General features: G+C 34.9%; 1 protein-coding gene across 14 annotated transcripts in view; it reads right to left on the reverse strand.

Moving 5' to 3' along the window:
- Positions 1-22,521, reverse strand: part of LOC129256887 (serine/threonine-protein kinase Nek4-like) — a 28,889-nt gene extending 6,368 nt beyond the window's left edge. Inside the window, exons 1-16 of one of the 14 annotated variants that reach the window (XM_064097467.1) lie at positions 22,041-22,262; positions 20,864-20,939; positions 17,776-17,879; positions 17,255-17,521; positions 16,517-16,714; positions 15,296-15,403; positions 14,758-14,915; positions 13,865-14,000; positions 12,427-12,573; positions 9,741-9,911; positions 9,393-9,468; positions 8,857-8,957; positions 8,341-8,483; positions 2,526-2,752; positions 1,853-1,992; positions 708-728 (exon numbers count right to left, since the gene is read on the reverse strand). In XM_064097467.1, the coding sequence (XP_063953537.1) occupies positions 708-728; positions 1,853-1,992; positions 2,526-2,752; positions 8,341-8,483; positions 8,857-8,957; positions 9,393-9,468; positions 9,741-9,911; positions 12,427-12,573; positions 13,865-14,000; positions 14,758-14,915; positions 15,296-15,403; positions 16,517-16,714; positions 17,255-17,521; positions 17,776-17,868 (1,986 nt within the window). In that variant the 5' untranslated portion in view covers positions 17,869-17,879; positions 20,864-20,939; positions 22,041-22,262. Of the gene's footprint in view, positions 1-707; positions 729-1,852; positions 1,993-2,525; positions 2,753-8,340; positions 8,484-8,856; positions 8,958-9,392; positions 9,469-9,740; positions 9,912-12,426; positions 12,574-13,864; positions 14,001-14,757; positions 14,916-15,295; positions 15,404-16,516; positions 16,715-17,254; positions 17,522-17,775; positions 17,880-20,863; positions 20,940-21,877; positions 21,967-22,040; positions 22,274-22,332 lie in introns of those variants that run through there. The other 13 variants (XM_064097469.1, XM_064097475.1, XM_064097470.1 and 10 more) reach the window with 13 other exon arrangements.
- Positions 22,522-24,481: the final 1,960 nt, after the last annotated feature.

Consider the following 24,481-nt stretch of genomic DNA (forward strand, 5'->3'; position numbering starts at 1 on the left):
ACATACTAACTTAGTCAAGAACCGCCACTGCTCTTTCAGAGTTGTGAGTGTTTATTTTTGTTTTTACATGGTAGCCATAGAAATGTGGCAAAAAGCTGTCATATGAGGTACAGTTAAAATAACTTTTTCAGTATGGAAAATTACCAAGACTTGTGAGCAAAATATCGAGAAGAAATCAGATAACATCACATCAAACCTGATATTGCAAACAGATTCAACAGAAGTAACAATTGTATAAACCCCAAAGATAAAGCCTAATAGATGTGATTAAAGAGATGAGGTACTGAAGAAAACAACGAAACCTAAATGTATTTGAAAGAGGACAGTAAACTGTGAAATAAATCATTAAATGCCATCATCCAACTGAATGATTCACAATCCTCATAGAATATCTTTAGGTCCTACAACAAACAAACACAGCAAAAATTAGTACCCACAAGAAATTACCACACAAACAAAAAATTCCCCACTATTCAATACTGGGATCACAAAAACAGAAATCCTGTGATAGACTATGAATAAAATAGTGGCGAAGAAGAATCCCAAATGAAAAGGGGTGAAATAAGAATAAAAATCTGGTAATAATGTCACTCAGTAGAGTGTAAACCAGGTATAAAATCTAATGAGAGAACAGAGACAGTAATATCCCCGACAGTCGAAATATTTAAAAACCTCAAGTACTCTCAAATAGTATGATTAAAACCAACCTCTCGATACTCTTTATCCATCTGATTAAGAAATATAAATCACAATGGAGAGTACACAAATTTAGTCATTTTTTTTCTTTTTGCACACATAAAAAGCTTATTCTTTTGTATTCTCTCTGTATTTTCTAGTCTGTATTTTACACCTAACAGACCATGTTACGTTCAAATCTAGAGTATATGAAGTGACTTGAAAGGAATGACCTCATTCTTGATGTCATTAAATGTTCTATTTCAATATAGAGAATACCAATTGCATACAGTTATTGCAACATTTGATGAATGTAATGGTTGTTCAAAGTAGAAACAACTGATGTACACAATTGACATTCTATTGTAATAAATACACTATATCTTAAAGATAAATACCAGTTGTGGTAACGATATCAAAATGAGTTCGAACAGAATCCAATAAAATTGCCACCCAAATGTTTGTATGTATAAAAAAAAAATATCTGCCATCTAGCTCTGAAAGAAAATGCGTAATTGCTGAGAAATAATAATAAGCACGGAATTCCATCAAAAGTCTGGTATTTTTCAAAACAATATTAATACACTGTCCCACATATGCTTTTCTGTGTTAGTGATCATCACAATTATCGATTTTGAGCTAAGATTTCATAATTTTACAAAGATAAATTTACATTAATGTACCAGATCTAGATGTATAATTTTTGACAAATAATTGTTTGCTGCAACTACTGCCTTTTACTTTTAACAAGTAAAGGTAAGGCTAGTGCTCTTGAATTAGATTAAAATACATTTTGAAAAAGGCATATTGAATTAAAAAAAAAAAGCTGTTAGTACGCAAAAAGGCATGAAACTGATCGGACAAAAGGATGGTATTTTCCTTAATTATCTAATTATATCAATTTCTGATTGCTTTCATAATATGAGAAATATCTACTTTGATTCTTTTTAGATTTTAAAACATGATGTGCAGGGTTCACATTCATAAAACTGTAAACTATTAAAGTAGCCATACTACACAGTTAAGTGATAAATAGTCTTATTAAGCTGTAATGAATATCATAGTTACTTGGTATACTATAAATTGCAAAATTTGAAAAAATGAATGGTTCTAGCATCATTCAATTTCATGATTTAACCACATCAAAACTTAAGAAGAATCTTGATATTTGACCTACCTCTGTATCTTCATCATCATCTTTCTCTAAGATCTCATAGGCCTGTGTTAATAGCTCAATACCAATGCCTTGCATGATGTCTTTCCTTAGCATAGCAATACGGTCCATCAGACGACCAGATGTTGTCATTGTTGCATTACCTGAAATAAAGCAATGACATTAAAACTTTTCATATAAATTCAGACTATTTTATTCCTTTCTTTTTTAAATCAAATCCATATGAAGGCTTTTGAAATGACTTAAGACTGCTTGAAAAGGAGAATAGACGGAAAATGATAAACAAAAAGAAATGACTGAAATGAAGTGATGAATTGAAAATTAAAATTCTGTTTAATTTCATAAGACATCCAATGTGAGATAAAAACTAAGACTATGATTCAACATTTTCTTAAATGATAATAATAATCATTAGCAGCATCTGATGTACTATGTAGAGTGGATATGAGCATTGAATAAATTGCATTATCATTGTTATATTTGAAATCATTCCGTGGAAACAAAATTCAAATACAAGTAAATATTTAATACAAGTTCCATCACTCAAACATTTTTAAGATAAGTTGTCAAAAAATACCCTGAACCAGTAACTCAAATGAAAAGGGTAAAAGTTCAGAAATCAAGAAACATATATAACTTTACTTGTAATACAATAATACATTAGCAAAATAATTACCTAGTCCTTTTGGTGCTCTAGGAGCTGCTGCTTCTATGGCAATATCTTGAGTTCCATTGAGATTAGAACCAGATCCTGGTCTAGCTGAGGGTGGTGGACTAGGTTCCTCTGGAGTGTCTGGGGAGTCTCGACCAAAGTCTCCACCTTCACCTACAACTTTCTTTTTCTTTTCAATCCTTAGAGTTGTTGCAAGAAGATTGGAGAACTCTTCCATTTCATCACCATCACTGATTACATAAGGAAGACAAAAACCATTTAAAATGCTTAGATATGCAAAAATATGTATTTCATCGAATACAGTAACAAAGTTAGATGAAAATGATATAAGTTGAAAATCATTGTGCTACTGCCAGTACAAAATGTTTTTTTTCATTGCATGTCCAAGAAGCAATCTTTTTCAGGAGGAAATTGATATGAATGACTTGATAGAATTGTAATCAAATCTAGAGGTCAGTGACAACACATGCAAGACAACACTTGCTTAATTATAAGGTATGCCAAGATGTATCTTTAACCCTTTGCGTGCGGGCCCGCGAAACCGGATACCTCTCCCTGCGGCGGAGCCGTTTTTGTACACTCCTGGTATTTGGATCTGTGGCGGTGTTTTCCTAATCTATTGCTAATTGCGCCAAACTGAAGTATTTTCAGGATTTTTAGTAAATGTAAAGATGAAAGATCAGACTTTTTTCTTTCGAGAACTAAAGGTCTCGCCTCTCAAATCAACAGAATAGTTAAGAAATTTACGAGGAAAAAGTGGTGTTATTTTGTCAAATCTTCGCTTTTTCCAAAGTCAATAGGCACTGTGTACAAAAATACGTAAGGGCAATCAGCACGCGCGGACAAGTCGGGTTCGATCGATACCGCTTTGTTGTCTGCTCTGGTGCTTTTTTTCATTGCCTATTGTCACGCTACTCATGAATGGTCTCTTTACCCCCTTGTATACAGATCATTTGCAAAGTGTATAATTACGACGATAATCCGTTTTTTGGTGAAATCACAGCGTACCAAATACCTTTATTTTCCAGCATGAATAAAAAAGGGTGAATATTCCCTTGCAAGTACGATGATGATGCTGCGCAACGAAAGTTCGAAACTATTTTGTTATTTTTGGCTTCTGGGCTTTAAGACGGTGGCCTCAATGTTTCACTAAAAATCGCCTTTGGTTTCTTCTTTTCATGAATTATAGTTTGTAATAAATAAATAATTTTGTTCCTGAAGATTGAATACCAGTCTTCGATTTGTTTCCTGTTGCAATTTTAAAGAGCGAAGGGGGTAAATGTGACTCAAATAGTGGATCTGAAATCATACCTCCCAACGCTCTCCTCTTCTCGTTCTAAGTTTCATTTTTCTATCTCCCTTTTCCCTCCAAAATAACCATGCTACCGATTACTGTTCGTCACAATGAGAGAAAGTAAATTATTTTTATCTATTGAAATTGTAGCATCTAAATTAAATTTATTTATACATCTTTTTCAAATATTTGGGTGTTGATTCTCACCAGGGTAAGCGCCCCCCAAAAAATATAAGGTCAACCTGTCTTTTTTTGTCTTTATATGGATTCCTTTCTGCTACGCTATTCGCCAGAAAAACAAAAGACCAAAAAAAAAGAAGAAAGAAACTGGCGAAAAAATTTAGAACATTTTTAGGGGGAGGGGTAGGTGCAAGATTGAGAGGGGTTTGTCGGGACACGTCAAACAAACGTGTGTGTTTTTAGGTGGATATACTAATCTTCCTTTTATTCAGGGCGTTGGCTATATATTTGTCCCCATGCTCTTTTCATAAGGAATTTGTTTGAGCGTCCGCCATGACTTTCTTTTTGTTTGGGAAATGCCGAGACCAAGAACTGCATGGACGTTTTCATTTTCAAAAGAGCAGAGGATAAACGATGTTCGAAATTCCTTTATTTTTGTTTGGTTCCTTTGAAATAGATAACAAAAATAAGAGCAATATCGGATGAGAGAACGAGAGAAAGCGGGGGGGGGGGGGGGGGGGGGTCAATAATTTACCAGGGGCCCGTTTTTTATATAAAATTTGTTTACAAATTTTATATAACACTTGAAAGCTACTGAAATCCTTCTATTTGACTGGCGGATGGTAAATTTGTTTAAATTATTGCGCATTTGTCAATATAAAATGTACATGTATAATGTATTTATAAAACGGTATCAATTAGGGATTTCCTCGTTTTCCCTTTCTCTGGTTTCTAACCTGTAACCGAATGTATTATCTACCGCTTTCATTCCCTAATCGTCTTTCTATATCCCCTCCCTTCTACACCTTTTTTTCTCTGAGTTCTTCTCATTTAAATTATATCTGTATCGTCTTCCTTCTTCCCGATTTGGATTACGAGGTACATACCCGCCCCCATCCCCCTCAATCCTTTCAGATTTTTTCTTCTCAGTACATGTCGTTTTACATTACATCTAACGTCTCCCCCCCCCCCTCTCTCTCTCTCTCTTCATCGGAAACGGTTCCGAGAGAATGCCTCGTTTTTGCCAACTTGTATCGGAGATGGTTGGATTTGTGGGCCTCTCGTTCTATTGCATCGTGGTCATCATGTCGAAAATTGGAGGGGTTTTCCCTCAGTTTCTCAAATAATGTCTCGAAAAACCTTTTAAAATTACAATTGTAACTGTAATTTCACAATAAATTCTATATCATCTTCCATTTTCTATATTGATAACATGGGTAGATATCTTTCGCAAAAGACATTATGATGATTATGATTATCATCATCGTATAAAAATGCACAACTATACTATTTTTTGTGAACTTGGGGCTTAGGGTTATGGCAAGACAGAGGCCTCAATCTTTCACTAAAAGTATTTTTTTAAATAGATTTTTTCATAAATTATATGTCTCAGTCTCATTTAATTCGATTTTCCACGCAGCTGTTATAATGATAAAATAATTTTGTTCCTGAAGTTTGCGCACCGGTATTCGATTTGTAATATCCTGAAATTATTTCAAAGTGTTAAACGAATAACAGTGACTAAAATTGTAAGTCTGATATCATACCTCCCAACTCTCTTCTTGTCACTTTCTACGTTTCTTTCTTTATCTTACTATTCCCTCAAAAAGAGCCATGATAGCAATTACTGAAAGTAAGAGAAAGTAATTTTTCTTGAATAAATTATAGCATCCGTAATCATAAGTGTTTTTTTTTATTTGTTCTTTCGTTTTGTTCGATTATCTCTTCGTTTTTTTATATTGTCTCCTCGATTTCACAGCCGAAAACAAAGTAATAAATAAATTATTAAAAAAACATTCACAATAGTTAGAATTCATTTTTGTCTCTATCGTTTAAATCGTTCAATCTCATAGTACAGAGGCAGCGGAGTTGGTAGGAAGTTTCAGTCCTCACCCCTTTCAGCAAACATGTACAAACAAATCCGAAGTCTATATAAATTTATGATTTTTTTTGGGCCGGTTCACTCCCTCCCACATTCAGCTCAAACCCTCCATTATCAAAAACGCTCAGTGGCACCTGTTTTTTTTTTATCAAAAAAATCAAATATTTTGGTTGTGATGCTAACCAGGGTAAGCGCCCCAAATGTTTGTTTGCAGTAACGGAACCAATTTGTTTTCCTCTATGAATATTTTCTACCACGCTATTCGCCGGAAAAAAAAAAGAAGAAAGAAATTGGCGAAAAAGTAGGAAAATCAATAAAATTTGGGTCGGTATCAACTTTTTTTTTTGGGGGGGGGGGGTGTAGGTCGGATTGAGAGGGTTCTATCGGGTGACATGCCAGACAAACAAATTATCATCCTGTATCATTATATTGCCTCCATTTCGCGCGAGGAAACTTTTAGTTCAGTATTGGTATTATCATTTGAAGTGATTATGTTTCCGGTAACTTTTCAATGCAAAAGTTTTCATCTGGGAGAGAAAAGGAAATAAGATGAAGAGCTTCTAAAACCTAAGCTATTTTAAATTCATTCTGTACAATGACATGAATTAACATATTGTGATTTTTTTAGCCGCTTCACCCCCGTCCCACAGCTCAACCCCTGCACCATAAAAAAAATTGCTGTCCCTGTATAACATATTTTTCCAAATATTTTGGTTTATATGCTAACTATGCTGGTAAGCGCCCCAAATGCGATTTTTTTTTTTTTTTGTCGTAACGGGGAAAAAAGTGGCCAGGACGGTCTTTATTCTTATCTTGTCTACCGCGTTACTCGCAATTAAAAACAGAAAATCGGAGAGAGGAGACAAACAAGCAATATTAGAGTGTAGGTCAGAACATTTCCATCTTGGGGGGGGGCAAGGTCAAACAAGAATAATGATGAAAAGTCATCAGTTTGGCAAGGGTCTGGGGACCGAGTTGCGACCAACAAACGTTGTGGGATTTTTAAAAAGTAATCTAACCAAATAATAAAATCATGTTGTCATTCGTTTAAGTCGATATTCATGGAATTTTAGCAAAAGCGCACTAGTCTATTCCCCTTTTATCTCTGTCTCTCATTCTCTCTCGTTCTCCGTGACATCTGAACATATTTTTTCTATAATTTCCCTAAATGATTCTTCGTTCATCCTTATATGCATCATCACTCAGGGGTAGCGCTTTTATGCAATATGAATCACTGACGGATGTCATAAGCACCTGTGTTGTTGGCAAATGAGACAATTTTTTTTTTAGATACGGTATGTTGGTCGAAAAAAAAGTATTCATAAAAGCTTTTTGTATTGCTATGTACGAAAAGCATTCAATGGGTCATCCTGCCGATAAACACTAATCTTCCTTTTGTTCGGGGCGTTGACCATCTGTATCCTGCTCTTTTCGGAAGGAATTTGTTTGAGTGGCCGCCCAGACATTCTTTTGTTCGGATAGTGCCAATATCATGAACTACATGGACGTTTCCCTTTTGAAAAGAGCAGAAGATGAATGGTGTGCTTAATTGCTTTCTTTTCTCTTTTTTTTCAGAAAAGTAGACAAAAATAATAAGAAGGGGAAGATGGGGAGGGAAAAAGTTCAAAAGTGCACCGAGATCAGCTCAAAGTACTAAGACATTACAAGCTTTTTGTTTTTCTGAAAATGCAATCGAGATCGATGAAACCAAGGAGATATCATTCCATCTAGAGTGATATCTCCTTGATGAAACAAATAAGACGAAAATGGTAAATAAACGCGTAGCTTATTACGTGACGATCTTGCAGAAAAGATTTTAGCTTATCTATCAGAACAACGATATGGATCAAACCACGTGATCATGCCTTGTGCGCGCGCGTACGTGCTCGTCACAAAATGTATCTTCCCCGTCAGACTCCAACGAAAAAATCGGGTAAAGTTGAAAGATTTCCTATTTTCGGGATTTTTCCCCACGTAGCTGTATATTTTTTTCAATCTGTTATCGAAATAGGTTTATAAAGGAAATAGTGGCAGAGGTTTTAATACATAACAATTACGAAAAAGCTGAAAAACTTCATTGAATTAAACCAAACATATTTTGGCTTCTGTAGAAGCCCGTCGTAGCTAAGTGAACGACTCACTGGGCTTCTGTGGAAGCCCGTCGCACGCAAAGGGTTAAAATAATAAAAAATAAATAAAGGATCTAAAAAGCAATCGCAACTTTTATCTACTGTGCCATGCCCCCCTGCAATGAATTAGTTGAGAGTCACAAGGGAATAATTATACTAGATATCTTCTGAAAATCATCTTCTGACATCATCAAGAATTACCATCCCTCTTTGCTGAACATTAACTCAAAACCTTGTTGCCTGAATTTTTGCTTTTTTGAGAGCCAGAAGTCAACAGTCATACACTTCAGATCTATAAATCCCATATCTATCATTTGAAGAACATCAACTCACCCCTTCTTTTTTCTTGAGCTCTTGCTGTCATCCTCTTCCTCCTCATCTGATATCGTTGAGTCTGTATCTCTACTTTCTGCGCGGGTATGTCGGTTTGTTCTTTCATCCCTAGAGTGTGATGTTGAGGATGATGATGGTGACTCCTACATATAGATATGGGAAGAAAGGAATACAAAGTCACTTGATAACACTATTTCTCCTACCCAGAGGGCATGACTTGATGCTGATTGTAATTTTTTCAGTCTTTTTTTTTTAAAGGATTTTAACTTTCATCGAATCAAAGTTAGCATTACATTTACTTCGACAAATCTACTATAATTGTTCTTGGGCATAAAATTTAGGTGACAAAAAAACCTTGATCAACAATTAATATTGTATAGACAATACACACATAAATGGTCGGTAATAGGGCACCAGCACTTAATCTGACTTCACCACCAAACTGAGTCTATGTGTATTGAAAAGGAATACTGATGACCAATAAGGTTTGAGTTATACAATGTATGACTAACAAACCTTTGAAACAGGATCTGACTTGGTATGACTGACTGGTCTCCTTGGATGATTACTATCTGTTTCATCATGGCTTCGATGAACAGCATCAGAACTTCTCCTTACTAAAACAACATAGAAGATATAAAATGCCAGATGAATTGTTTATAGATGTATTCAAGTATCATCATATGAAAAAAACAAGATGACAGGGCGGCAAGCTGCAGGTTTCACTCATTCTTATAGATCATCCATTGTCATATAACTATCTCAAAAGTTTGGTTCTTGTCAAATTTAAGAAAATTCTTTAAAAATTTAGAAATTTTCTCATTAGGGTACTGAACTTAATAATTTTAGCTCCATTCTCTATAAAGAAAGTATGATAATCCACAAGGAAACATTTCTCTTTTCTAATATTAAAAAAATTGTATAAGCCATTTAATTAAACCAACAATCTAATGGAAAGGGCAGTTGGCATCAACAGTCACTCCTTACATCTACACCTGATAATATCAAGAATCAAATAGGAAAGTTTTTATGGTTTAATGTCATCTAATTACCTTGTGATAATGGTGACTGATGTTCCTGTGATTCTCTCAACTTCTCTCTCCTTCTAGCTCTTGCAGAAGAACCTCTCTGTACCGAAAAAAATAAAATACAAATAAACTGATGTCTGTCATGCAGCTTTGCTTTAATAAAATCACACACTCTTCTTTTTTCTTACATTATTTTAATCAAAGCTTGCCTAGCTTGAAGGAACTTCCTTCTGTACATTAAAATGTTATAGCCCGACATCCTATCAAAATTTGTATGGAGTGTTCCATCACAAAGAAGATGCAATAGTCCAAGACATAACTATATTACTGGAATGCAAAAATGATAATAAAGAAAAACATTGCTAAACCTACATCTGTTCTTGGTGTACTTGCATCATCTCTAGAGTTGCTCACTGAACTTGTAGATGAAGTTCTTGAAGAACTTGCTGAGTTTGTTGACCTCTTTGCACCTTTACTTGTTTCTGGAGTCCCACCTTTTGGAGGAACTGGTAGAGGCCTTGATTTCTTGGGTGGAAGCTTGGGCTGAAATAAAGATAGTTAACAAGCCTTTTAACATCCATGATTCATGTATATAATACTTCTTTCCAAAAATGAGACGACAGCAGGAGATTGGAAAAACCCTAATAGATACATACTTCCAACATGTTAAACATCAAATCTAAATAAGTGCCATTTCCCCAGATTATTCACCTTTTTATACCACAATGAATAAGAAAACCATATTTGGAGACGGATTATATTCAAATACAATTGCTTTTCTTCAAGAGATATATGAAAATACATCTAGTGATCAGTATTAAATGCATTTTCATTAAAAACACAGATTTTCTCACTAACAGAAAAAAAAAAGAAACTAGAAATATCACCGAAGGTGATTAATCCCCCTGCCCTACACTGTTACCATGACAACAGTTTGTAACACATGGAAAATAAATATGTCTTGCCCATCTTTACCCAAAGACCTATGTGTGAGCAAAATATCATGAGAATTGGTTGAAAACTGATGAAGTAGTTTGAAGTACAAGATTTTTGCCTAATTTTTTTACATATAATATATTGTTACAATGGTAACACAATTTCTGACACATGCAAAAATATGTCTTAAATATCTTTATCTCAAGACCAACATGTGAGCCAAATTTCATGAGAATTGGTTGAAAACTGATCAAGTAGTTTGAACAAGAACATTTTTACCAAATTTGGGGCATATATTATGTTGTTACGATGGTAACATGATTCTAACACACACATAATATGTTCTTTGCACATATCTACCTCAAAACCAATGTGTGCCAAATTTCAAGAGAATTGGTTAAAAATTGATAAAGTAGTTTGATGCACAAGATTTGCACATATTTTTGGAGATTTTATGCCGTTACCGTGGCAATGCAATTTTCAAAACGTACGAAAAAATATGTCTTGCACATCTTTACCCCAAGACCAATGTTTGGTCCAAATTTCAAGAAAATTTGTTAAAAATTGAGAAAGAAGTTCGATGCCCAAGATTTGCATCTAATTTTTGGCATTTTATGCCATTACCATGGCAACGTGATTTTCAATTCGAACGAAAAAATGTGTCTTGCACATGTTTACCCCAAGACCAATGTGTGGTCTAAATTTCAAGATAATTGGTTAAAAATTCAGAAAAAAGTTCGATGCGCAAGATTTGCAATGGACCGACGTACACTGACTCCTATATACATACCCCCTTCAAACTTCAGTTGGCGGGGTATGAAAAACTACTTCATGTTTTTTTTTTCAATGCTTGCAGTAGACAAGTAAAAATTAATTTCCCTGTCACATATAGATTATATATAACTAGCACATCAATGATATGGAGCTCATCCAGCATCTCGCAACGAAATTTAACACAATTTTTAATTTCAGCCCTGTTAACACTGTAGTGAATTATATTGGTGACATTAATTGAGGAAACAGAATTGAAATTGAAGAAGAAATGACATAGAACAAGCATTTTTGTGATTTATGAATAAATTTCGTATAAATAAGCATTAATAATTTTCTGGTCAAAATGTCTAAATTTTGTGTAGAACCTTGGTGAACTTCATATAGCTCTACCAGATGGATGGAAAAAAAAATTGGTCAACAAATAAAAGCATTTTTTGTGATTATGAATAAATTTTGCATAAATTAGCATAAATAATTTTCTACTCAAAATTTAAAAAAACTCTGTGCAGAAGTTAGGTGAACCTCATGAAGCTCTCTACCAGATGGAAGAAAAAAAATCAAAGTTGGTCAACAAATAAAGAAGAAGCATTTTCTGTGAATTTCGAAAAATGCGCATAAATTAGCAAATTCAATGAGTTTCAAAATTCTGTGTAAAAGTTTTGAATCCCCCACCTAATGCTATCATATAAAGCAAAGAGAATTAAAAATCGGATTTGGAATGACGAAGAAGAAGCATTTTGAAATTCAGTCAACATATAAAGAAGATGAGGCATTTTCTGTGATTTATGAATTTTGCATAAATTAGCATAAATAATTTTCTACTCAAAATTATGTGTACAAGTTTGGTGAACCTCATGAAGCTCTACCAGATGGAAGAAAAAAAAATCACAATTGGTCAACAAATAAAGAAGAAGCAATTTATGTCAATTTTTAAATATACACATAAATTAATTTTGCAAAAATTAGCATAAAAATTGTTCTTGACAAAATTCTGTGGACAAGTTTGGTGAACCTCATGAAGCTCTACCAGATGGAAGCAAAAAATCAAAATCGGTCAACGAATAACGAAGAAGAAGCATTTTTTGTGAATTTTGAAAAATGCGCATAAATTAGAATATTTAATGAGTTTCAAAATTCTATTTAGAAGTTTTGAACCCCCCACGTAGTTCTATCATATAAAGCAAACAGAATTGAAATCGGACTTGAAATGACGAAGAAGAAGAAGCATTTTGAAATTGTGGACGCCACGGCATAAGCTCATCTTGCCCTTCGGGCCGGATGAGCTAAAAATGACCAGATTTGTTATAATAAGAGCAAGTCTTTTGTCAAATAAATCTCAAGATCTTACCTCTGAAGGTGTTTTGACATTACTTCTTGACTTTCCTTCTTTGCTTGCCGATGGTTGTGATTTCCTAACACCTTGTGCACTCTTTCTTTCCTTCCCGGCTGAACCGGGTCTTGGAGTGGAAGATTTACTCTGGTTATCTTTTACCTGCTTTGTAAAAGAATGATATACATATATTTATATTCATTGAATGATCTCCCAGTAAGCCTAGCATTCAAAACTACTGTCCTATGATTAATGTTCTGATTCAAGAAAAAGTGCAATTCTGGTTGTGAAATTTAATTGTGAAGAAACTGTCCTAAAACAATTGGAAAAAAGTTTATTACAACATATCTGGTATTGAGTGTAAGCTGTAAGCTTTTTAATCACCAAAATGATAAGAAATTAAAATAATTATACTGAGAGAGCACTGTGCACAGAAATGCATGTATTGAATTAAATCCATATCTAATTAACTGGGTGTAAACCAAAACATCAAGTATAATTCGGTCATTGCTGCTCTAAATATTAAGTTTCTGGTCTCTTTGTAAAGGAGGAGAATCATTCTTTAGGTCATGTATTTGAATTTATTAAAAACTTTTGTAATGTAGGTGAAACTTTTGATCTAAAACATGCTGAAAAATAATTATTTTCACCTCATCAAAGTTGTTGTTTTACACTTTATATTTGTTTGAGTCCAAATGATTTTTAGATCATGATAAAGCTGAAGATCTGTGCTTTAAAATGATATAGGATTTAATAGAAGATGTGGTTTAGTCGGTTCAAGATCACACTTTTCGTAGGCCAAGTACATGTATATTTAGCAGCTTGAAAACAAGAATACTGCCCTCTGATTGGTCAGAGAGGCCAAACACCCACCCAAATTCTAACGGTTTCCATGCTAGGGCCTCCCTAAGGTCAAACTCACCATGTGCATGTGGTAATCTCTTCAAATTACCCATGCCAGCCAATCAGAACTCTGGATTTCTTTTTACTCAGAAATTTCAGAAATCTTGTCTTGTATCTTGGTGGAAAAGTGTGATCTTGACCCGATTAAAAGGTGCCATATATCAGGAATGACATTGTGAGAAACTACAGACTTTCAGCTTTATGATGTTTTGTACCATTTAAGTTTTGTACATTTTACAAGAGAAAATAGAGGAAGAAATTTCACTTTTGAGGCACCTTTTCAAGCATGAAATTCACCTACTTATCAAAGTAGTTTATACAAAATAACTAGCCAATATAACAGAGCAACATTTACTTTCCCAACGATGCAATAATATTTTATTTGACTTGAGGATAAACGTTAATTTTGTAGAGAAAGGAAATGTCACAATTCACAAGATTTTGCAGAGAGGAGGATTCTGCCACAAGAGGATTCGGATGAATCTGGCCTAATTGGGGTCTGACGATAATATTTTAGGTATATTTTCAACTTATATACATCAACAAGTTTTACCTTTTTGGAAGGAACCTCAGAGATAGCAGGAAGATCTTTTCCACCTGTCTCGCTGTCTGGTGTGGACTGTTCTTCAATTTCCTGGATGTCAGCTTTAGACCCTCTCCTACTACTTTCAGAAGATGTGCTTGGTCTCCTGTAAGATAAATGAATCAATGGTATAATTTCTGGAATGGTATCTACTCCTTTCTTAAGACATATATTTTAAAAAATTTCTGTAAGATAAAAAAAAAATAAAATAAAAGAAAAAACGGCATTATAACGCGGCATGCTTTCAGCAATTATTACATTCTGTATAATCTCAACTAACATTAATTTTATGCTAAAAATAATAATTGCGAGTCTGGATGTGCATAAAGAGGAGGAGCTGGAATAGTCTAAGGAATATGAAGTTCAGTTTCATATCAAGACTGCACACACATCTAGACATACTACTGTAAAGTGGAAATTTTCGCGGATTTCGCGGGAAGATCAGCAAGCGCGAATTTAAAAACACGCAAATTTATGAGCATCTATATTAATGCAAGTTTTGAACCGCGGTTCAATTGCGTGTATCGTTTTGGCAAAGAGATTGCATAATAATTTGATTCGTGAGTGTTTAGATCTGTATAGTTTTTAAGAAGACGTTGGGTCAATCGCCATGTTTCTTGATTGATCCCATGCACTTTGAATAGCCGTAATCCCCCCGGTCCTTACCCGGTGCTCGGCCGTCCATACCAGGCCAGCAGCTAGCAGCGCCTCCGTTTTTGCCTTCCCCGTTTACAGTATTTCATTAAACATTGAAATATTATAACATTACCATCAACCCATTTGCAATGGGTACCATTCAATGACTGAATTAAGGTTTTGTAGAATTGAAGGATTCAGCAGTAAAATGAATAGTCTGATCCTACCTGGCTCTCGTTCCCTCAAGGAAGATAGCTATGTGTTTCTTAATATATGGGTTGCGTAGAAGTCTGGATACACTAGGTCTCTTCTCTGGACTCTGATTCAATGTTGCCTTGATGAGTTCAACCAGTTCTGTGCTGTATTGGTGAGGCATAGCAGGCATCTGAAATCAAGGTCAAAGCACAATCACTCAACTATTCCCTTTATCAAATACTTTTGTTTGTGTATATCTAGATTTCTATCTAGCAGGTTAAGATGTTTCTATGTCTTCAGTAAGATATTTCGTTAATATCAATTTCTTAAAAGAAAATACTCTTATCTATCATTTCATTCAAATGTGAATGAAATGCAGTTGAAATATAAACTACATGCATGTGTTAGTAATGTTATTCAAACAAATACAATTAGTGTTCATTACTATATAATTTTTTACCAAATCTTTATACTAGAAATAATTTTGATAACAATATCGTAAGAAATATGGTACTTTAATGACTATATTTACTGATACAATTTCTTTTCAAGATGAAAATACCATCTTACCTTTCCTCGTAGTATCTTGTAAACTAAAGAATTCATATCCTTTGCATTGAAGGCATGTTTGAGTGTAGTCATCTCATATACACAGCAACCTAAGGCCCATACATCAGACTATGAAAATAACAAGAAAGAAACTGGATTAATCATATGATAATTGAAAAACACTGAAATAACATAACAATCTGACTTTCTAAGCTTACAGTGCACATACTCCAGTGACATTAAAAATATATTTTCTTCTTTGTGCTGAAAATTATACAGTCTGTGAAATTAATCCAAAACCTAATCTAGTCTACAACTTCCTATAACCTATTTATATGTAATATAGCGATTTCTGGTAAAACAATGCCACATTAATTCAATTCAATTCAAATCAAATTTAAAAAATTGTCTTTATTGATAATCAAACAAGTTAACTATCACACATGAAAAAAACAGTAGGAGCTGGAAAATCATGCTTACAAGTTGGTGTTGGCACAATAAAATACATAGTAAAAACCATAGTAAAATGCATAAAAAAGGCTAAACATTTAAAAATCTAATGTAATTTAGATAAAGCATAAGAGGCAATGAATGAATGAATGAATGTATGTATGAATGTAACATGATAATGACAGACTTGAAGGAGAGGAGACTGGCACTTATTTAAATGACAAGAATAACTGTATGGTGGGGTTGGGTTGACCATTGTCCATTTAGTTGACACACTCATCTTTTGTTGAGTATGTCAACCAAAAAAGGCAATGGACTGTTTTTAAATCTTGTTCTTATTTGATATTGTTGATAGTTGTTCATACGATATGTTTGTATTTTTTCCGAGGTAGCCATGTCTTACACAGAGGATGAGTTGAAAGTGATTTTGCAAATTTTTTACACAGTGCCAGTCTTCTCTCCTCAAGTGTTGGCAAATTACATACCTGACATACCATTTAAAATTTGCAAGGTTGTCCTGTATTTGAAAGTATTTTCACATTTTGACATAAGTTTTTATATTAAACAGAAAACATGTATATTTTGGCTTTTGACAATACAGTTCTTAACTACAGGTTACATGAATCATAATGTAAATGCTACATCAAGAAAACTCTGTCAATGAATAATCAAAATTTTTATCTTTCTCTACATCTGCATAGTTACATAATACACCAAAAAGACAGTAAGAAAATAAATAAACAACATAAATATACAAATTAACAAATTTATACATGTTGATGATGATTTTACCTTATGATTGTAAGGCCTATTGCTGAATAGCTCAGGACTCATGTAATAGGGTGTTCCAATTAAGGTTGTAGCCATGTCATTGTTGCCTTCCAAAACCCTAGCGATACCAAGGTCACCAACCTTGATGATCTTGCTCTTGGTCAGGAAAATATTCTGTGTTTTCAGGTCCCGATGGAGTATGTTTCGCTCATGCATATACTAAAGAATTTTAATAAAGAAATTGTACAAGCTAAATATTCACTATGTAAATAACCATGCTTTGTATTTTCAAACAATAGAGGTGATTTGGCATATTTTCCTTCCATTTCAATCAATAGCATTTATCTTTTAAAATAATGTATTGCTTTTTTCTTTTTAAAAGCTTGAAAGGCAATTAAATAAAAATGCAAGTTGGTTAAAATATCATGACCAGCAAAGAGTTTGAGTGTATGAATAAGAAAAAAAAATTGTTAAATACCAAGTAATTATGGTAGAAGTGTAGAGATTATGACCATGAATCACTTATTCATAGTTATTCTTATTAATCAAAATAATCATGGGTGGTGTACTCACTTCTGTTAGATTTTTTAAACTGAAAATACATGTCAATCAAAATTACATGGTATCAAAATATATCCAACAGAGCTGAACATATACACATACATTCATATAAAGCATTCAAATCCTTCATCTCACCATCAAAGTAAAAAAATATATGTTATTTGCCCAGTGAAATTAGACAGGTTATAAATTTCTCACCTGTAAAGCCATGGCAATTTGGACAAACCATTCAACTACCTGACGTTCCTCTAAGGCTACGGTCTTCTGTTGCTTCAGTCTAGTATATAGATCTCCACCATCACAGAATCCCATTACTATGTATAAGAAACCCTCCTCACTCTCAAATGAATCCTTGTAGGATACAATGTTTGGGTGACGTAGCTTGGATAGTAACTTTGCTTCTTGTTCTGCAGCTTTCTTCTCCCTCTTGGAGGCTCGGAGCAGTTCCATTTTCTTAATAACAAACTGAAATTAAAACGAAGCATAATAACATGTAGGATGAAATTATACATGTATATACTGAAAAAGATGCCTTCCTTGTTAGAAATTGGACTATGGAAAATTAGATTTATCATATATGTTTGTGAAATAGCCCAACCTTCACAATGCTTTTGACAAGGAATCTTTTTAACAATTCATATAAAATGATTACTTTGAATTTGTTTATACATATAGAAGATAAAATTAAATTCAAATTTGACATAAGCAATTAATCTTACCTGTTTTTTGTCTTTTTTATGTTTGACTAGCCACACTTCTCCATAGCTTCCTTTCCCTACCGCCTTGAGATGTTCATACATATCAAGTGACATCTTGGTTTCTCCTACAAAATTGATGACAACAAATATTAATATTTAATACATGTATGTGTCACTCATTTGAACCTGATAATTGACATTGTCACCACATATCTTCATACATGTATGGCCTTGCATTTTGAACTCTGCCTGGCACAAAAAGGTGGTTTTGTTACCCCTTTTCAATTCAATTTGGTTTAACACAATATCAGTGTCATTTGAAAGCTAAATATAGGCCTACTCTACATAACATACTCTATATTGTTCCGCTTGTTTTGTCGCATTTACGCTGCAAAGTGTTGATGCCTCTACGTTCATTGGTCACAAACAAAACAATATGTTTGCCCACACATGCCGGCATGACGTTTAGGGCCGATAAATTCGAGCAAGAAAAATAAGAAATCCTGCTTCATACTATTATTTTCATAACTATACCTGGTTGACAAAGGTTAGGAAATAATAGTACCATGTGAAAAAAGATAAGGATATATAGGCCTTAACTTAATTCATAGTCTTTGGCAACACTGAATTTCTGATGTATTTCTTTATTATAGTGGCGCACTGGTCTGACCCTGGCCTGGGTTAACTCCCCCAAAGTCATATCACAACACATGTGCCAAGTAAAGGCACACAGACTAATGTCAAGGCACAATACTCCATGTGCGATGCATGCACGTACGCAATAGAAAAGTGTGTAACATAATGCATTCTTGACCTATTGGAGTACTTTTTTAGAACACAAAAGAGCTTGTTGTAGCTCAATCCAAACTCCGACTCAAATCATGACCTGCATTGGCCTAAAAAAAAAAACGCACAAGACTCCCGAGTCCGTTACAAAAGTGATATTTTGAGGAATTTTAAAGTGTGTGTTGTGTATGGTGGTATGACCTTAAAGGCTTAAAGTTGAATTAAGAAGGGGGTGAGTTTCCATAAATATAGGTTCTACATACAATATATAGTATATATAAGTTGTTCAAACACATAGCATGTCACAATAATCCTCTGCCTTCTCGATATTTTGCTTTGAAAGTCTATGAAATTAGCCACCTGTCAGAGCCCGAGAGACGAGTGTACAGAAAAGTCACTCGGAGTGTGACGTCACCGGGGGGAATTTAGTATAAGAGGTGCCTGAATGTCATACAGAAATGCTATGCAGAGAGAGAAAGATATTTTACAATTTTTTTTCAAAGCAACTCAAATCAAACAAATAGGACTGATATGTACAAATCTTTACTTTCCCTGTATAAAAAACAGTATGAATAACCACCATGAACTCTTCAATCATGATGTAAGATAGCAAACAGTGAGTTATCGAATGATATTTTCACTATTTCTCATTTATTTTATCACGATGTTCAATCAAGTGAGTAGCTGGAAAGTAATTCCGGCGGCTAGCTCAGCGCGCGCTGAACGCATAATACTAGTACCTGACTAGTATACCCAGTTGTTGTGTGTCCGGACAGGTTGTGTGTCCGGACGATCAATTTTAGAAAGTCATTTGGAAAAAATTACAAGCGAAGTTTCATCAAATTTTAGTACAAAATTTTAGAAAATATTATAGAGAACAAAATAGAAGATGATTACAACTATTGAATTCATATTTTTAGTGTAATCTTAAGACAAAAAAGAAGGCTTCAAAAATATAAAGTGTCCGGACACCCGATCCCCCATCCTACACACAACACCCAGGCATTGAGTGTACTGTTATGGTCTGGTATGTCGACTTAGTTCATGGCCGTGCAGCGATCCCCTGGCGTTTTTTCTTCTTTTCTTTTGTCTTTGACTCCACTTTTATATCCTCTGGATCATTTCCACTCATAGCTCATTCCACAGAACAATCTTGAACCAAACGTATAGTATTCTTTCTCGGCCTTCTGAGTTGTTTTCTATATTTAATTACGCTAGGGGTCACCGTCACACATACAAACGCAATGCGGAAGTGAGTTGAAGACAGAAAGATATATAGTAATTAGTATACATCTCTATGGTTGAAGACAACAAGAACGGTACGGTAGCTCGACAGCTAGCTGCGCCAGAGCGGGCGGCCGGTCGGCACAAAGCAATTCCGCAACCAACTGTGTTTTTTTGCAAGAGCCGCGTCACACGCGGATAAATATGTCATAATAACACGTCTGCTACTTTATCGACTGGTGAGAAGATCTCGATCAAATTTCATATTATTTACCTTGAAATTATTCCTTTAGGGTCTATGGTATCATTCTGAGGGAATTCACATATTTGGAATAATAGTACGGCCACAAATATTTTAATCATTTCCTCTTTGCAAGTTCTATGGCTCGCAGATACAACTTCAACTGCAGTTATTCCATATGAAGGAGTACGTGCATAGTACACAAAACGGCACTGCCTTGTTTACTACACCGGGACCGAATACCCCCCGGTGACGTCACACTCAAAGAACACCCGTCTCGGTAGGCATTGCAGGAGCGAACTCAGGGAAAATGGGTAGGGATAAATCGTTCAAATTCACTATTTTGAAAAAAGAAAATGGGGGGTCGAATCACCTATTAGTGTTTGGGGGGTTGTAAGGTTGCTATTAATGTAAATATCTCAATATTTGGAATCGTCTTCTTAATTCAACTTTAATTCAAGTATTACCTCTCATTTTGTGCACTGTCAAATATCTCAATATCTAATTAATATCTTGAAAATCTGATAACACTAACAGAAAAAGCAACCTAAAATAACCCAGATTAATAATTTTTTTAATGATAGTGTCTCTACATCTATTTGTGAAAATATTGGCAAAACATCACAAGTTAACCTTTTGCGTCCGCTTTGAGGAAATCTGAACCTCTCGACAAAATACGACAAGCATCAAGAAATTGCCTTTTTGTGAGCAGAGGACTTCAAACAAGTAAAATGTGATTACAGCTAATTTTATGGCATTTTGACCTCTATCTGATACAATTACTTTACCTTGATTACATGATTTCTTTTAAAGCTTGGCAAAACGATCGTCATGATCACACAACTCGTCAAAACTTACTCAGTACTTCTTCATGATTGCGACTTAGAGCTTTCAATTAACTGCGGCCCTTCCAACGGTGCCGTTGATCTCCGACCTTAGCAGAGGAAGAACACAGGAGAGATCGTGCGCAAATTAAGGTCACACTTTTTAATGACTTTTTCAGCTGAGCGCGCACTAGTCAATCGCCGTAGAAATTAAAATTCTTAGATCGCGATACCAGCAAAACCCTTGACCTATTCCATAGACCAGAGAGTGATTTCGACTTGAGGATCTTGCCTTCCGTTTGATTTTAATTAATTTTGTGTGAACTGTGATAATTTTTTTATTGAATATGAAATTCATGATCATTTATGAAATATGCACAAACATGGTCACTCCATCATACTGCATAATGTACATGTACCGGTATGTAGATCTATAGATCTCAAAAGGGCGTAAAATTTGGGGGTGCATATATATGCACCCTCCCGCTGAGCTCTCGAGTCTGGCACTGGCAGAGGAGTTCCAATACTGACAAAAAAAAAAAAAATTATAACTGTTACATGTACTAACATCAGACATGTCAGATCTCTAGAGTCTAGGCCTACCCCCTTCTGCTTTCAACAGCTGATTTTATTTTCTGAACTTTACTAGACTTTGCACGCCCCCACCCCCCCATTCCACTTTAGTTTCACCTTTCCATGGCCTTGCTCAAAGTCAAACCAGCCTACGCCTTGGTTCTATCTAACTTAGAATTCCCCATACTATAGCACCTTAGCGGCGCGGGTCCAGTTTTGTGCCTCGGATATCACTATCAGTATCACTAACTAAGCTAAGGTAAGGATTCCGTGTCACAATCAATAGCAATGAATAGACCTTCATCCATATAATCGAGGTAAGTGCATGATTTATTTTTTCCCCTTTTATTTGGGGTGCTATTGCGACCCCATTCTACCCCATTTTTTGAGAGTATCCTCTGCCTAATATTACACGGACGAGTCCAGGGCTCCGGCCCGGCGAAGCGGGCCGGAGCTCCCTGGGTTTGCCGCTAACCTTAATCAGACAGAGGCAGAGCCTTCCAATCCCGGACCAAAACCAGAGCTTGGTTTACGTTTGGTTATCGATTTGGTAATTATACTAGTGGCATAAATGATAAATGTTGCTGAAAAATCATATAGTGACGTCTAAAACAATTATAAATTGGCAAATCTCTTACCCCTTGCAATATTCCACGGAATAAAGAGAACAATTTACTGTGAATTCCTTAACTTACGGGATAAATTAGAAAGAAATTTAATCGTTCCTCTAGCAACGAAACGCCACAGTTCGAGGATGAGAGAAAGACTGGTATACTACTACGGTAACATTTCTTTGGACATTGAGTCTAATTCCCCGTATATATATCGTGCTAACCCAGGGAGCTCCCTGGGTTAATACCGTGCATGTACCTCGAGATTTTGGGCTTCTTATCGACAATAAAAGTCTAGAAAGAAAAGAAATGTATCTACCCCAAATTTTCAAATTCCATAAAACTTATAGCATGTATGATCAGGGGCGGCGGAACATGGTTTCGTACGGGGGAGGGGGCAAAGCCCCCCCCCCCCCGGCAAAGAGTTGATTATCAATATCCAGTTTTCATGTTGGAATATCACACATTTTTTGGCTCGTGCTTCGCGCTCGCATCAATAATTATTAAAGGTCAAGTTCACCTCAGAAAAATGTTTATTTGAATCAATAGAGAAAAATCAGACAAGCATAATGCTGAAAACTTCATCAAAATCGATGAAAAATAAGAAAGTTATAACATTTTAAAATTTCGCTTATTTTTCACAAAATAGTAATATGCACAATTTAGTCACATGCAAATGAGAGAATCGATGATGTCCCTCACTCACTATTTCTTTTGTTTTTTATTGTTTGAATTATACAATATTTCATTTTTTACAGCAATAAGGACCAACTTGACTGAACAATAAAACGTTAAACAATGATCATGTTCAGGGAGAAATACAATTTTTTCACAGGACAATGTGGAGAAATTTTGAATATTTTATATATCTTATAATAAAATACAAAATAAAAAGTGAGTGAGTGATGTCATCAGTTCCCTCATTTGCATACCGACCAGGATGTGCATATAACTATTTTGTGAAATTAAGCGAAACTTCAAGACAAATGTCATAACTTTCTTATTTTACATCCGATTTTGATGAAATTTATATACGCTTGTTTGATTTTTCCTTCAAATAAACTTTTTCTTGTGGTGGACTTGTCCTTTAAGGTACTCATTCTGTTCCTGGTAAAGTGCTTTTCAGTTTGGAATATCACACATTTTTTGCTTGTGTTTTGCGTTTGCACCAATTATTGTTTATTAAGGAATAAATCGGTCATTTTTGTTCCTGGTCATATAAAATGCCTATATATACACTTTCCAATTTTCTGGTTAGAATATCACAAATTTTCAGCTCGCGCTTTGCGCTCGCATTATTCGATTAGTGAGATATGTATATAGCCCGTATCCTATTCATGAGTCACTATAAATGCAGTCTTTAAAAGATTCCTTTTCTGGTCAGTATATTAACATTTTCAGCTCGCGCTTTGCGCTCGCGTTAATTCTTTAGTTAGATTCACATCCTTCTTTCATGATTACAAAATTTGCTCGGAATATTTACTTTTCATGTCTTATTACATGAACTTTCCAAAAGTTTGAGTTCGTGATTCGCGCTCGCAACATCTCGCAAGGATGCCCTTTTTAACAGTAATTAGGTCCATATTGACCAAAAAGCGAGTTTTACAACTTCAGATTTGAAAATTTTTCCAAACCGCTCGCTCGCGAAAACTAAAATCTAAACATATATCTTATCAATCAGAAATCACTTTTAAAAAATGGCTCAACTTAATTACTACAAAACACACAACTTCTTCATACAGATGATAATCTCACGGTGAAAATATCCGTTTGCACCAAAATGCCCTTTTTTACTTTGCCCCCCCCCCCAAAAAAAAGGATGAAAATACGTTCTGCCGCCCCTGGTACAAAATGTTAGGCATTAGAACAAAATAGACGATGATTACAACTATTGAATTCGTATTTTTTGTATAATCCAAATACCAAAAAAAGGCTTCAAAATTATCAAGTGTCCGGACACCCCACCCCCATCCTACTTGTCGGATAAAACGTCTGACAGGTCCTTTTCATGAAACGCTCTCTGATCATCATCATCATTATTTTATTTCTCAACGTCTCATCAACATCGTCATCATCATAATCATCATCATCATTCCACTGCTGAATCGGAAGGCGATGAGAGCGAATTATCTGAAAAAATCCACCAAAAAGCCAACTACAAGGCGCAGCCATCAAAAGAATTAAAGCAGAAACCAGAAAAGCGATTATCTAAAAAGTATGACAGCCGGAGTGCCGGGTGGAGCGACAATCAAACAAGGAAAATTTTTAGCATACACAGCATGATTTTATAATCATGAATAGTTGCCATTTATTAAGCTTAAATGTTCGTGGAATGAGGTATGAGAAAAAAGAAATCAAATATTTCACCGGCTCACACATCAAACATTAAGGAAACTTTATCTTTCTTCAAGAAACTTTTTGGTCATGTGACTTGGAAAAACTTGTGAGAAATGAATGACAGGGTCCAT

Source organism: Lytechinus pictus, chromosome 3 (assembly GCF_037042905.1).
Source record: "Lytechinus pictus isolate F3 Inbred chromosome 3, Lp3.0, whole genome shotgun sequence".
Taxonomy (NCBI): domain Eukaryota; kingdom Metazoa; phylum Echinodermata; class Echinoidea; order Temnopleuroida; family Toxopneustidae; genus Lytechinus; species Lytechinus pictus.